At 39.8% G+C, this 14573-nt stretch overlaps 1 protein-coding gene across 2 annotated transcripts in view; it reads left to right on the top strand.

Annotated features, from left to right (window-relative positions):
- The window catches only part of PTPN11 (protein tyrosine phosphatase non-receptor type 11), a 43269-nt gene extending 30355 nt beyond the window's left edge, over window positions 1-12914 (top strand). For both annotated transcript variants that reach the window (XM_030582325.1, XM_030582324.1), the window contains 6 exons: window positions 302-456; window positions 618-685; window positions 1573-1724; window positions 5137-5249; window positions 6658-6762; window positions 9310-12914. In XM_030582325.1, the coding sequence (XP_030438185.1) occupies window positions 302-456; window positions 618-685; window positions 1573-1724; window positions 5137-5249; window positions 6658-6733 (564 nt within the window). In that variant the 3' untranslated portion in view covers window positions 6734-6762; window positions 9310-12914. The remainder of the gene's footprint in view (window positions 1-301; window positions 457-617; window positions 686-1572; window positions 1725-5136; window positions 5250-6657; window positions 6763-9309) is intronic.
- The last annotated feature ends 1659 nt before the right edge of the window (window positions 12915-14573 follow it).

Raw genomic sequence — 14573 nt, 5'->3', positions numbered from 1 at the left:
AGAAGCAGGGAGCCATAAAGGGATTCAAGGAAGCAGATGGCATGGTCAGATTGCCAGGCCACGAAGAACTGTCTTGGAGGCTGTGTTCATTTGGAGTGGAAGGGAGCAGTGTGAGTGCTGGGGAGGTTAGAGAGAAGGTTACTGTAATCAAGAGGCATGCATGGCCTTTTTAGTTTTTGCTGGTGTTAAGAAGGCCATTGTGTGTTCCTTTTTTAAACCAAGTCTGATTCATCCTGAGTACATGGACGCTTTTGGTTGGGTTTCTCTGGATATATTTAATTTTTTGGTGGCTCTCTTTCAGGGGAACACTGAGAGAACAGTCTGGCAATATCACTTCAGAACCTGGCCCGATCATGGAGTACCCAGTGATCCTGGTGGTGTCCTGGACTTTTTAGAGGAGGTCCACCACAAGCAAGAAAGCATTGCTGATTCAGGACCTGTTGTGGTGCATTGCAGGTACAATAATGCAACTTATCTCCTAGCTTTTGCTTGATAATACTGTCTGGAAGTCCAGTACATCTTTATATTGGACACTTATTACTCTGACTTTATTGCCTATTCAGAACGGAAACCATAATCACTTCCTTATTATTATTATTATTTTTTTTTTTTGACAGTGCTGGGATTGGACGAACAGGAACTTTTATTGTGATTGATATTCTTATTGACATAATCCGAGAAAAAGGTAGGTCCCCAGTTTAGTTTCTTCACAAGTGCTGTAAAAGTGCCATTATGTGATCTGTGAGAAGGAGACAATTGGTGAAGATCAGGAAGAAGTTGCAAAGTGTATGTTTGTGCCTGGCAGAAATCACATCCTTTAAGATGTGCTCCCATTGACTTCAAAGGGAATCACAGGGCCAAAGCCCGGAATGAGGATTTTGCATCTGACCTACAGTGATTTTGTAAATTCCATATTTTTTTGCTAGCATACCTGCTTTTTGCCAACACCTTTATTCTATGACTATCCATTTGTACCTACCATTTGCCATCTTTGCTGTCCAAAGCATTTTAATAATCTTGGTTTCCTATTTGCAAGGACAAGTTGTGAGGTCCTCTAAATTATAGTGGACAGACAATGCCATGTTACTATCTTTTATATAACTCAACATAAAGTTAACACTAGACTGGTATAAGGTCTTTCCTGATCAGAAGACTGCTCATCACGTATCTCCTTTCAGAGTTATGGTCTGGTGGACTTTTTTTTTTTTTTTTTAAGTTCCAAGTATCTACCTTAGTGCCTCTGTATTATGATGAACATTTTCGGTTGATGACTGGATGTGACTTCATTTGAAGTCTGTTAAGGTAATGCAAAGTGATGGTTCTTTTGTCCTCCAGAACAGCTTGGCATCTCATCTTTACAGTACTGCAAGTTTATGTACAAATGGCTAAGCAAGAGTCTCCAGCTCAGGTTTCCACACCAAATCATAATTACAGTAGCACCGAAATGTGCTATGTGTTTTATATTCACAAAGGAAAACAGAGTCTCTGTCCCAAAGAGTTGACAGCCTCAAAAAAAAAAAAAAAAAAAAGCATATGTTGCACTGCTGCACTAACACTGGTGGTCTCTCCTAGGCGTGGATTGTGATATTGATGTTCCAAAGACCATTCAGATGGTGAGATCGCAGCGGTCAGGGATGGTTCAGACAGAAGCACAGTACAGATTTATTTACATGGCAGTACAGCACTACATTGAAACGCTACAGCGTAGAATTGAAGAGGAGCAGGTATGTTAGTCCCAAACCTACCATGGTCTTTGTGCAGTGATGCTGATTAGGAGCTTGCTGCGGTGATGAGAATGAGCAGAATTGCCCTGTTGCTGTCTGACTATTTGAGGCATATCTACTGTATGTTGATTGTATACATCATGAAAAGGCTTGTTCCATTACACTATTGGTTCAAAGAGCTTTACGATCTATTTCAAGTCACTATCTTAAAAGACTTATTGAAACTGAAGGATTTAGATAATTCTAAAGTAGTAGGAACATTTATTGGTAGTTTTTCAGCCATCTAGGAGGGGGAGAAGATTCCTCCCATCGCCATTCCTACCTACAGTATTTTCATGGAAGGTGCAACAACGTCTGAGGCCCAGTCCTGCATTCCTAGTGCACGCAGAACTCCCATTAACTTCACTGATCAGGTTAGGATGTGGAAGGAATGAAAAGTAAGACTCTCAGTCTTAATAAAGAAGACTCCCTTGTGCTTCATTGTGCATAACATGGATTTTAAGAGTTATTTCAAGTCTCTCCATTAAATCTCTGTTTGAAGTGTAGTAGTTGTATTTGATCAGCAGTCACAGCAACACCTGTTTTGGAAGTTGAAACTTTTTAAGCGTTTAATGATTAAAAGGTGATTATGTTGGACATAGACTAAGTCTTTGGAAAGAAATCCTTTTAAACAGTGGAGCCAATGTTATTGCAACATAATAGCCAAGGAAGAGAGAGCATTTGGAGCAGAGACCCTCGTAACAAGGCAGAGGGACTGCATTGGCATGAGCGTTGGTGAGCTCAGGATTAGTTGAAGTGGAAGCATGGAGGTATTCCTTGCTCTGGAAAGCACCAGCAGCCCCAAAATGCCTTTGCAGATTGTTTGTATTGTGTTGTGATGGAGAAAGGGTGGTTCTTTTTCTGTCCTTTTCTTCATTGGCGCTTTCATTCTTTCAATCCTTACCCTAAATGACTGCCACCCTGGATTCTTAGCCTTGTCTGGAACAGCAGGGGCTGTTCTCCTCTACAGTTCTCCATACTGCTGCAACAATTATATAGTTAAAGCTACTGATCTTTCTCGCTCTCTCTCTCTTCCAAGACCATTCACACCATCTGTTACTCACCTAATCACCACCACCTGCAGAACAGGAGTTCTCAGGCGCTTCAGACATTTTTCTTTTAGGACTGTATGTCATACCTTGCCTTAAAGCTCAGTGAAGTTTGAAAATGCATGGAGTTCTCTGCAAAGCTCTTACCCTCAAATATTATATATTGTTCAATTCACTTGCAGCCCGTCACAAAATTGCCTCTACTGTCTCTTGACGTTTGTTTTTAGTTCCAGTGTAGTTTTTCCAATATAAATGGAACTAATACTGTTACAATAGCGTCTAATGCTAGAACAGAGGAATCTCTCTCTCCTGTGATGGTCAGATTAAATCTGTAGTCATGTAAAACATATATTACTATGCTAAAACGGTAACGAGACTTAAACTGGATTCTAAACTTTTCTTTACTCTAGTACAGTAATAGTGCTTCAAATTTTGGACTAAAAAGCCCTTTGAAGCTCTTGTAGGAAGCTAATGTGATCCTTGTGATGACCTGATGTGGTGCCATATGTGTAGTGAGAGAGAGGAACAAAAATGGATGGTAATGGGTTGAGAGCATCTTTAGAATGAAGGAAGCAGCTGAGTGTCTTCAGTCCCCAATTTGCAGTTTATTTGGGGGGTGAAATTTACTGTTTCTGTCATCCTTTCTACCAGTGGAACAACTCCCCCTCCCAAAAAAATAGTTGTGGAAAGAAAAGCTGATGGGTGAAGCAAATTCAATATCATATTCTTGCCCTAATTTAGAAAATGTGTTGAGTCGTTTGCCCAGCTCTACTCTAGAAATATTCCCTGTTTCCTCTTGGCATTGAGAACCTCTGGAGTCTTCATGTAATCTAATAGTGTGTTAAATACTGCCTGTCTCTTCCGTATGTATGAAAACTACAAAGTAAACTTGTTTGGTTAATTTTCTTCTTGAAAGCAATAACTTTTTATTTTTTTTTGTAACACTGAAGTAACTTGAATAATTATTTCTAATTAGGAATAATGGAAATGCGGTAGCAATAATTAACTGAATAGTAGGGATAATTATAATGAATTAGCGAAGTCAGAGGAAGAAAAGCCTTAGATTTATGTCTTCATGGTTTGTTTTCCCTAGTTTAGTCAGCTCAAAGAACAGAGCTGACTTTTTAATTCTCTTTCTCTGCTGCTTTTACACTTAAGATACGCCTGCTGGTTGAATTGGCATAGTTAGAAGAATTCAAAATCCAATTTTAGGCTGCAGCAGAAAATTGGCCTTTACTAGCTGTGTCCAGGTGAGAAGTGTGTACCTCACAGATTCTAAATTTGGGCAGGGTCTGAACCTTTATTCCTCTTAAATCTGATTTTTGAAAGGTTACAGCAACAAAATAATTGTTTTTGAGTAGGGTCCCTGCAAAGTGATTTGTCAGGTGGTAGGAACATCCCATTTCTCGTGCCAGCTGCGTATAGCAATATAGGCTGAGATTTTCAAAGTTGCCTTAATGGGAATTAGGAATCCAAGACTATGTCTTTATTTCAAATGCTGCAGTGTGTCAGCATAGACACTCTCGGCAGCAGTGGGAAGGGTTCTCCCATCACTGTGGTTAATCCACTCGAAGGTGGTAGCTAGGCCTGGGGAATAATTCTTCCATCGACCTATTGCTGTCTACACCAGGGATTACGTTGGCATAGCTTTGTGTCTCAGGTATGATTTTTTCACGCTCCTGAGGGACATAGCTATGAGGATGTAATTTTTCAGTGTGGACCTTCCCCTAGTCTCCTAAGGTGCTTTGAAAAACTCAATCATAGGATTGACTGGATCATTAGGTGCTGCTGGTCTGAGCACTTCAAGAATACACCTTGGAAAATGTTTGGAGCGGGGCTTGCACTCGTATTTGACCGTTTAAACCTTGACTTTGATGCCCATTTGCCCAAGAGACCCACTGGCTGACACTGTGTACTGTACAGTGAAGGGTGGATCTTTTTACCAGGTTTGGATAAAGAAAATACATTCATGTTCACGTGTGTGAACTCACAAAGTTGGCACGTCTGGTTTGAGACTGGGGATGGGCGTGCAGGGACCGAGTATTCTGTGAAGATTTTTACCAAAAGCTTCCAGTAGTTAAAGATAACTTCTACTTCTCGGAATATCCAGATTGCATGTTGTAGTTACAGAAGTGAAACCTTTCATGCTTTAACTTTTTTATATAAAATAAAAAACCTCTTTTCTGAAGGGGGAAAAAAAAAGTACGTTTGGCTAATTTGTATTTAATTTCTCGAACTTTATATCTATTATCTTCTAAAAATGTAGGTTTCTGTTTTTATGGACAATTCTAAGCCTGTTTAATTTTTGTGTTCCCTTTTTTCAGAAGAGTAAGAGGAAAGGGCATGAATACACAAACATTAAATATTCTTTATCGGACCAGACAAGTGGGGATCAGAGCCCACTTCCACCATGTACTCCGACCCCAGCCTGTCCAGAGTAAGTAGCAGTTTCTCAAAGTAACAAGTGAGTTCCGAAATGCCTGTGAATTCAAGCAGATCCGGCAATAGAGAGTCTAGTTGTGTACTGTTTTCCTTGTAAAAGTTTATTTCTAATCATGTAACAAAGAGGAATTTCCTGAGCAAACTCTTGCTCTCCTTCTCTACTCACTTTCACTTGAGGGTCCTTTATTAATTTTTTCTGGTGTCTCCACACATGGAATTTTACAATCCTGCACAGATTTTTTTCATTTGACATAAATGGGGCCTTAGTGATAAACAGTGGTTCTCAACCAGGGGTTCAGGACCCTCTGGGGGACCGTGAGCAGGTTTCAGAGGGTCTGCCAAGAACGGCTAGTGTTAGACTTGCTGGTGCCCAGGGAAGAAAGTCGAAGTCCTACCACATGGTGCTGAAGCCTGGGGCCAGAGCCCTGGCACCTGGGGCTGAAGCCAAAGCCTGAGCAGCTTAGCTTCATGGGGACTCCTGTGGCATGGGGCCACAGTCAGTTGCCCTGCGTGCTACCCCACAATGCCGGCCCTGGCTTTTATATCCAGAAAACTAGTTGTTGTGGCACAGGAGGGCTGTGGAGATTTTACAGCATGTTGGGGGAGGGAAGTGACTCAGAAAGAAAAATGTTGAGAATCCCAGCGTTAAAACATATGAAAAGGTTATCTTGGGTGTGAAGCACTTAGATATGAAAAATATACTGGTTGCTCTCTTCATAGAGCACAAATTATACATGGGTCCCTGCAGCCACCAATGAATAGAGGAACTATTTAGCAAGCATGCATTAGTAATGCCTAACAATAGTTTAGTACAGGAAGTAAAGAATTCCGTTGAAATAATCTTTCTGTTTTCTGTATTTCTACGGTGACAATTACTATGGTATCTGAGCATAGGGGAAATGTAGGTTGAAAGAATGTAGGTTAGAATTTAGCCAGGACACTGACGTTAATACCTCCATACTTGGGGATGCAGTGGTGAAGAAAAAGGCCCCTGATTCTCAGAAAGTTGTCCGGAAAGGTGGAGGAAAATCTGTTAATACTTTGCCATTCTGTTTCCCTACCATGTTGGGTTTTCTTGTTAATCTCCTCGATGACTAGAATTGCAGTAAGATTACCCTATTGTAATCTTGCCTTCATCCTGTCCCAGGTTTTGTGCTGACTTAACTCTGTACAACCATAATGATGTTAAAGTGGGCAACTTCAGTGCTTGCATGGGGTGGAGTTGTCTCAGAATCTGCCCCATTGACTGGGTCATGCAGAAATCACCAATATTCTGAATCCAGATGCTCTGTGTTTTGAAGCGAATTGAGCAAGTTGTTAGCTAACTTAATTGAATTATGTGATATGTATTTATTTTCTAGTAAACCTGACTTTTTCCCCCCTATAAAAATCTGTCATTTTAGAATGAGAGAAGATAGTGCTAGAGTATATGAAAACGTGGGGTTGATGCAGCAGCAGCAGCAGAAAAGCTTCAGATGAGATGTACAGAAACTTCCATGCAAAGGAAGGTACGTACATTAGAAATTCTAGTATGATCTAGCCTAAAGCTTTTTTTATTGCACCATGGCATGTTTTAACATAATCACAGTTTGATCATGAAATGTATATAAGCCAAGAATCTTTGCCATAGTGTCAGTTGGTTTAGCAGCTAAAATATTCAACATCATTTTCACAGCAGCTTGATTTACCAATTGAGGAGGGTAATATTTTGGACCCAGCAGAGCCAGATCTTAATGGAAAGAGTTCCAATTCCAACACACAGAAGTCAGGCCATTCAAAGCAAAGACTAGAGATCAGAGCTAATACTCCATCTTGCTTATAAAGTTTGAAGGCAGACTCCCATTGTAAGTTAAAATTGGTTTTGGTTATTGCACATCGCAAGGGTTGCAGGATCTGACTGAAACTTTAACTGCTAAACCAACTCACACTATGGCAAAGATTCTTGGATTAAATACATTCCAGAATTGAGACGGTGGTGCTCTTTGAGTCTGAGAGTATTAGTGAGCATTGCTGGATTGTGCTGTAAGTGATTAAAAACCCTCTCATTTTGAACTATTGACCAAATATATTTTATGCTCATGTTAGCATTGCTGAGCTGATACAGTCGGGGAGGGTGGTGTGGATGCTGTTCTGCCTCTGACTAGAATCTCTATTTTCGGCACAGATGTAAGAGGCAAGCAAGAATCAGATAAACTTTCAGATCTCAGGGAGATCTGCAGCACCAGCCACTTTTGTATTACACTGAATAATTTTGGACTTGTAAACTGGGCCAGTTTGCTCTGGAAGTCAGTGATAAAATAAATATGGGGGTCCGTGATGGCATTTGTACATGGAGACCCCTTTCAGAGAATAACTGAACTTTAAAACTTTGTTAAATTAAAACTTTGTACAAGATTTTAGCATATGGGTTTAATATGCTTATGTGATAGAACATCTCTGCTTCAGAGAGGTGACTGGGCCAGGGATCTGCAAGCATGCGATTTATGTAGGCCTTTGTATGACAGATAGAGTCATCACAATCAATCAGAGCCATTATGGCATATATAGGACACAGCACCCACCCTGACCCAATAGACTGTAACCCGTATCAGAGTTGGAAAGTGGTCCATAAACTAGGCATTTGTTAAATAAATCATGGTCTGATGATCTGTTTGATGGGTTTTTGGAGGATATCCTGTTTTGGAGTCTACATTTCAATAGCTCTGTAATTAGTAGTCCCTACAACCAGGGAACAGTACACATCTTAAAATCCTCTAACTTATGTATTGCCACCCACTCAGCCCTGAAGGGAGTTAACTATTAAAACCAATTTTAACTTACAATGGGAGTTTGCCTTCTGACTTCATAAGAAAGATGGAATATTCGCTCTGATCTCTGGTCTTTGCTCTGAATGGCCTGAGTTCTGTGTGTTGGAATTAGAATTCTTTCCTTTAAATTTATGTGAACTGGGGGCTTACAGAAGATATTCCATAGATAGTCCTGAAGACTAAAACATTCTATCTCTGGAACAGATCCAACATAGACAGCTGCAATGTAAGCTTGCCCACGCTGCTTTGCAAGTATGCTTTGGTCCTGGCCTACGCTAGGGACTTGGAGACCACCTAAAGAGGCAAGGCAGCAGGCTGTCTAATCCTTGGCCTGTACTGACACTGTCAGAAAAGTGCCATCTGTGTTTGTATGATGTGGACAGGTGTCCGCAAGGAACAGGACTGAAACCACTAACTGACTTCAGGTCACAATTGGATGCGAATGACTTTCAGTCACTGCCAGCTATGGGCAGATTGGAGCCAAGGCTCTGGAGTAGGAAGTGAAGGGTCTTCATCTAATATCACTAAACTAAACCCTTACCATCACTCAGATAAGTACTTGGATTTTGTTGTGCGCTATATTGGAATACCGATCATCATTTTTTGCCTGCTCCCCAGTCAAATGTAATTGAATATATGTGTTTCACTCTTTCTGGTTCTCATAAACTAGCCTAGTGCTGCAGTTCTCAATTGGAAACATTGCAATTTGACTTTACGTTTTAAATTAACTTTATTCTAAAGTTAGGTTTCTATATCCTTTTGATTCATTCTTATGTTTTGGGCCAAAGCTACCTTATGGTGACCCTTTCAGGAATTAACAGTTTAGGCTTTTTTATTGTCCAGGCCATCTGAAATGCAAAGTGAACAGCGTAAATGTTGAAAAGTAAATTAGATCTTGATTCTGTCAGCTTCTGCTCTAAGAAGTTGGTAAATCTTCTTCCTTTTTTGCTTAAAAAAAGGACTTCCGACCTGTCTCTGTCCCTTTGATAGAACATGTTCACAATTGTAAAGTGAACGTGGAAAAGATGGGATATGCCACTCCGCGTGAAAGTTGGGAGAAGACCAGACTATGTCTCTTCAAACTGATGGATGCCTCTAGTTGTGTGTAATTCCATCTGATATTTTAGATCTAAAATATCAATCACTGCTGTTTAAGTGTCAAAATGAAGTATTTCCATGTAAGTTCAGAATGATGAATTATTATAGGATATGTTTCTAACGAGCTTTTAATTTTTTTCCCTTTCCCAGAAGTGAAAATTGTTTTTTAAAAAAGGTCAAGAAAGAGATGGAACTAGCTTCACATGAAGAATGAACTTTGAAGGCTTGGTACCTTTCTATTTATGGTGTTTAACCCTTCAATAATAAGCAAAACTTAAGACCATCTAAAGATCATGATAGCCTTTCTCTCCAATACCTGATTTACAATTGCTCATTTTTCAGATAAAAAGAATATCCTCTCTACAATGTAGAAAGATATTTTGTAGAATCTTAATTGTGAATCCAGCCAACTGTCAGGCTGGCGCAGATAGCGTTTTTGTTTCAAAATCTGGTTATTAGCATTATTTCTTATCAGAGCAGCTGTGGGGATTTTTTTTTTTGAGTGGGGAAGCAATGGTGTGGGTAAATCCATTATATAAATATAAAATACTAATGGGAACAATTCTTGATTGTTTGAAGACAGTGGATCACCCACATTAATAGTCATCTACATGATAAAATTAGTCCTAGTGCATTTCAAACTTGGTCTGAGTTTGACGGGGGTGAGCAGTTAATCTTTGATATGAAGATGTTTTTTGTGACAGCTGATGGCTTTGATTACTTCTCAGCTGAGTTGCTGGATGGTCTATTTTTGAGTAACTACAAAAAGTAGCCTTAGCATCAGACTAGAACGTTCTCTAGATGACCTGTACCCAAGATACCAATTTACAGCCACTCTGTCCAAAAAAAAAAAAAAAAGAGGCAGCTGTCTAGCAGCCGTGGGGACGCTGCCTGTGTTATTTTTTCAGTGTTCATTTATTAAGCCGGAGACCTGACCTGTGGAGTTGAGACATTTTAGGAAGCTCCACAGTGACACTTGACATCGTATTAAAACAATGAAACAAGTAACCCCCTGTGCAGGCTGTTATCTTAGGCTGAAGTGAACCTCATCTTAAAAAATACAGTTATTGGGCCTTCTGGTTCTCAGTAAGGCCTTACACTAACGAAGGTAGCCTGGGGAAAAGGACTACATGGAAACTAGCTATCACCTAAAATTGCCTTAGTGAAAAGGGCAGCGCAGGCACCAGTCAACAGCAGCTTGTTCTGATCTATTTCATCAGGCAGGAGTTTCATTAACATTCTGCCTAAAGTGCCTTTCAGAGCCACATCCAATTTGCTGTCCATGTTTTAAATAAAAAAAAAATACTGCATCTATCTCTAAAAACACTTTTGATTGTTATTACTGAAACAAAATCCTCCCAGAATGAGACCAGCAGTGAGAGATGCTATTGTAGTGCCACAGTTATCTGGGTTTCTTCATCTGCAGAAGAAGGGCTGTAAACACTTCTCAGTTTCCTGCATTAAAGAAACTTTGCCCTATCCTGTTGTCTGAATCTGGATCTCCCATTGGAGCCTATAGTAGCTGAGTGTGTGCTCATGGCAGGATTGGGCTCGAGGAGTAGGTACCAGTGGTGTCTTAGCAGCATCTTTCCTCTCACTGCTGGTGGAGTTCTGAGAATTATGGGGAAGCCACCAGGTGGTTTTGAGGAATGATCATCATTTTTATTTAGAGTATGCAGATAATGGTAATCACTGTGTTGCATTTCTGTATGTGCAGTAAGGGTGCACGAGTAATTAAGTTACATTATTGGTCATATCAGGGAAATTACACAAAAGCCTGGAATGTAATTAGTGCAACATTTGTGTTCCCTACATTCATGTGGGGATTGCATTAGCTTTCCCTGAGAATGCTTTGCAAAGTCAAATGCTTCACATTTTGTGTTTTTTCTGAATTGAATGAAGGCGCATCTTAACTTTAAGCTGAACTTTATTACTTTGCCTCTTGTACTTTGTTATAATACCTCTTGTCTTCTGGTCTTGGAACTCCTGTCACCAACTCACCATAATATTTGTGTCTTAATGTCATTATCTCTAGCACAATCTATAATATTTGTACCCTCTGTAGATCTAAAATTCTTAAGGCTTGGTGAAAGGATGGTCAGTTTTCATCTACTTGTGTTAATTCAGTCACAAATAGAATATTTGCTTTTTATCACCTTCCTTCCCCAGCCTCCGTGTACAGTTTCATCATGTTGGCTTTTTCTGCGAAGTTTAAATAGGGATCATTTAAGTGCCGAGCTGTGTTTTTGGATTGAGTAATTCAATAAGTCTAAATATCTGTTAACTGAAAATTTTGTGTAGCATTTTGCGGTGCTATATTTCCTTGGATGCTGCCAGGTTTTAAATCAGTAGGAAATGACGTGCATGTTCAGAATTAAAAATGCTTTGTACCAAAATTAAAGTTCAAAGGAAGATCCTCTAAGCAGTAGCTTATGAACTGCACTAATGTGACCTGTCCTAAAGATTGACTTGTATTGGCTGCAGCCAGTAACATGGTGATGTATTCAGCATAAAGCTGCCTATCATAAGATAGCACTTAAAATCTGTGGAACTCAGCTCTGTAATTATTTGTTCTTGGAACTGGGGTCATCTCATTTGTCTAGAATGTGTGTTAATCTTAGGGAGCAGATGATGGATGAATGTTTTTTTTTTGTTTTTTGTTTTTTTTTTAAATTAGAAAAGATTCCAAAAGATTGTGTGCTAGAGAGAGCTGTTTCTTTTTAATTGGAGTGTCTGGCCCTGCTGAAAACCAAAGAGGGGATCTTGCAAGTTACAAACCAGCTGCCTTTCAAACATAGCCGACAGAGGGGTAACTCTTAGTGTGTCTTTCTCTTTTAATATTATTTTAAACATTGGTTGTTTTATTACAAATCAAACAAAAGATAAAAATGTTCTGTGGTACAGGGGAAAAATGGATACTTGGGTTTCGTGTATTTTTAGTGGGTTTTTAAAAACTAATTTAACATCATTCTACAAGCTATTGCTGTAACAATGGAGTGGAAAAGGGATGCAGTCTTGAATTGTCTATTGTAAAAGACTTTATACCACAAGGGAAATTGAAACCAATTCCGAAGGCACAGTATTGTATGTCAGCAAGAATCTGCTGCAGACCCTCATTTACTGAATGTTTTATAGCATACATTTTCATTTCAGGTAACCTTTATTAGGACTGATTAGTTCTTCTATTGACCAAACTTTTTTTCTCTTGAGGGATATGTGTTCAAAAATACAACTTCATTAGCTGTATCCTAGCTATAAAACTTGTTTCATTTTTCATTGTAGGGATGGGATAAGTCAAACAGTTGGTACTAGGACAATTTTTCATAACTTCATTATTTCAAATTAATTTTTAATTTTTTTTCATTTTAAAATAGCAAAACAAGTAATTAATTGCAGACCTGGTTATTTATGACACTATTGTGATTTTTTTATTACAGTACTAAAGGCTAATGGAAAAAGATCCTTTATTAGGTGGACTAGACCGTACATTTATTTTTTCCTGCAATGTATGAAGTATTGTACCAGAGTATTAAATGAAATGTAATATTTTATTGAAAATCTCTATCCTTTAAAAGGAGGACATTTAGGGTGTCATCAATTTGATGTGAATCATGTAAATGTTAATAATGATGCGCTGTTTTATTATACATTTAGTGTTTCAAAAGACTCACTTATTGCCTTTTGCCCACGTACATTCTGTAGATCATTTACAATTGTCAAAATGTGACATTAAAAGAATAGCTCATGTATAGAAATACTAGTGGTTGTTCATTGTTTTCCCTGCTGGTATTTCTGGGTGTTAGTTCAGCTGCTTTGCGAGCTGCGCTGTGATTTTTATTGCTGCAAGGTTATATTATCAGAATAAAAGCGTATTTGTAAACAGCAGAATTAAAAATTAGGAATAAAACTAATTTTTCTTATAAGATGGTTTTGGACCGTTGCTCCAATTCTTTTTCTGTAGCGCTTATATTAAAGTCAAGGTTTCTTTCGTTAGGTAACCCCCACTCTAGACTGAGAAGCATTTCTCATCTAATTCCAGTCAACCTCCCTCCATGGTGTAGCTCTGTGTTATGTAGCCTACAAGAAGAGCTTGAGCGTAGCCAAGCTTCTTTTGTAATATATAGTATTTCAGTGTTATTAACCCACTGCTTTTACTGCCCACCGCAAATTGGATAGCCCTGTAGCAAAACACTCCTACCTCGGTACAACTCATCCAGGTAACTTCCAGAGGCCTGTGATTTTTTGTGTGTGTGCCTCATTGGACATCTACAAGAGAGTCTGGTTTCCCTCCTCTCCCTTTGTGGACTCTTGCCTGGTTGACTGGACCTGTGTAAGGCTGCTGCTGTTTGCATTCAGATAGTGCAGGGAAAATCCCTAAAGCCACGATGGGCATAGCTTCCTCTCCAGCTGAATGCTTAATGTGTTACTGAACCCTTTGAAAGGGCGAAGGGAATATAAAGTTCAATGGGGAGGAGAAGAGAGAACAGCTGTCCCACCCCTCCCTTTGCGTATCTGGGGACTTCAGCTGAGTTCCATAGGGGGAGGGAAGCTGCTGCTTTCATTTATTGCTGATGCTTTCTTCTCTGAGCTGCTTCCTTGTTGCTTGCAGAGATGTCGGATTGTAGAGCTCACGTCTTCAGGGCTCTGATGCACCCTGGGTCCTTGTGTGCCAGCTCCACGCACTGATTCACAGGAGGTGCTGGTGCTTCTGTAGGAGCTGTGCTGCACCTCAGGCTCCTTTCTGCCAGCTGCTGCTGCTGCAGCACTTCAAAAGCTATTGAAATCCTCGGCTCTCCGAAGCACTTGGAGCAGGGTACATTTAAAATCCAGTGCTCTGCCTGGGCCCTGGAGTGGAGCGGAGGATACACATGCCCCCAAGTCAAAATACAGCAGCTTGGTCTAATTTTAGGCCTGCCAGCCCAGGCAGTATCACGCCATAAAAGCAACTAGGAACAACTCTTACTAGGCGTTTTGTTACCATTATTGGCTCTCCAGAACCAGGCAGCCTGCAACACTGAATCTGTTTCACAGTAATAGGAACTAATTCTAGTGAATGGAACAGTGATTCTGAGTTAAACCCCTTGGTAGATTGTGCTCACCGATGCTGATCTGTGGAAATACAAATGAGCCAATCTGTGCTCTTTAAGAAGCAGGCGCTGTGTTGCAATATGGACAACGTGAGGAGTTGCCAATTGGACACACAGCAAATATCAGCCCAGTTTGTTGTAAAACAAGCTCAGTCTCAAAGCAATGGAAAGGCATAAAAATAATCCACTGAAATATCGGGAAGAAAGCAGATCTCCCCTGTTAGAATCCTTGTGGGTTTAAACACAAGCGCAATTCAAATGAGGACAGTAGCCAGGTAGAGCATCTCCGTTTTAAGATTATAATCCTGAATGAATGTATCTAACATG

The sequence above is a fragment of the Gopherus evgoodei genome, chromosome 13 (assembly GCF_007399415.2).
Source record: "Gopherus evgoodei ecotype Sinaloan lineage chromosome 13, rGopEvg1_v1.p, whole genome shotgun sequence".
In the NCBI taxonomy this organism is placed as follows: Eukaryota; Metazoa; Chordata; order Testudines; family Testudinidae; genus Gopherus; species Gopherus evgoodei.
The sequence above is the reverse complement of the archived record's forward strand: the minus strand, read 5'-3'. Positions and strand labels throughout refer to the sequence as shown.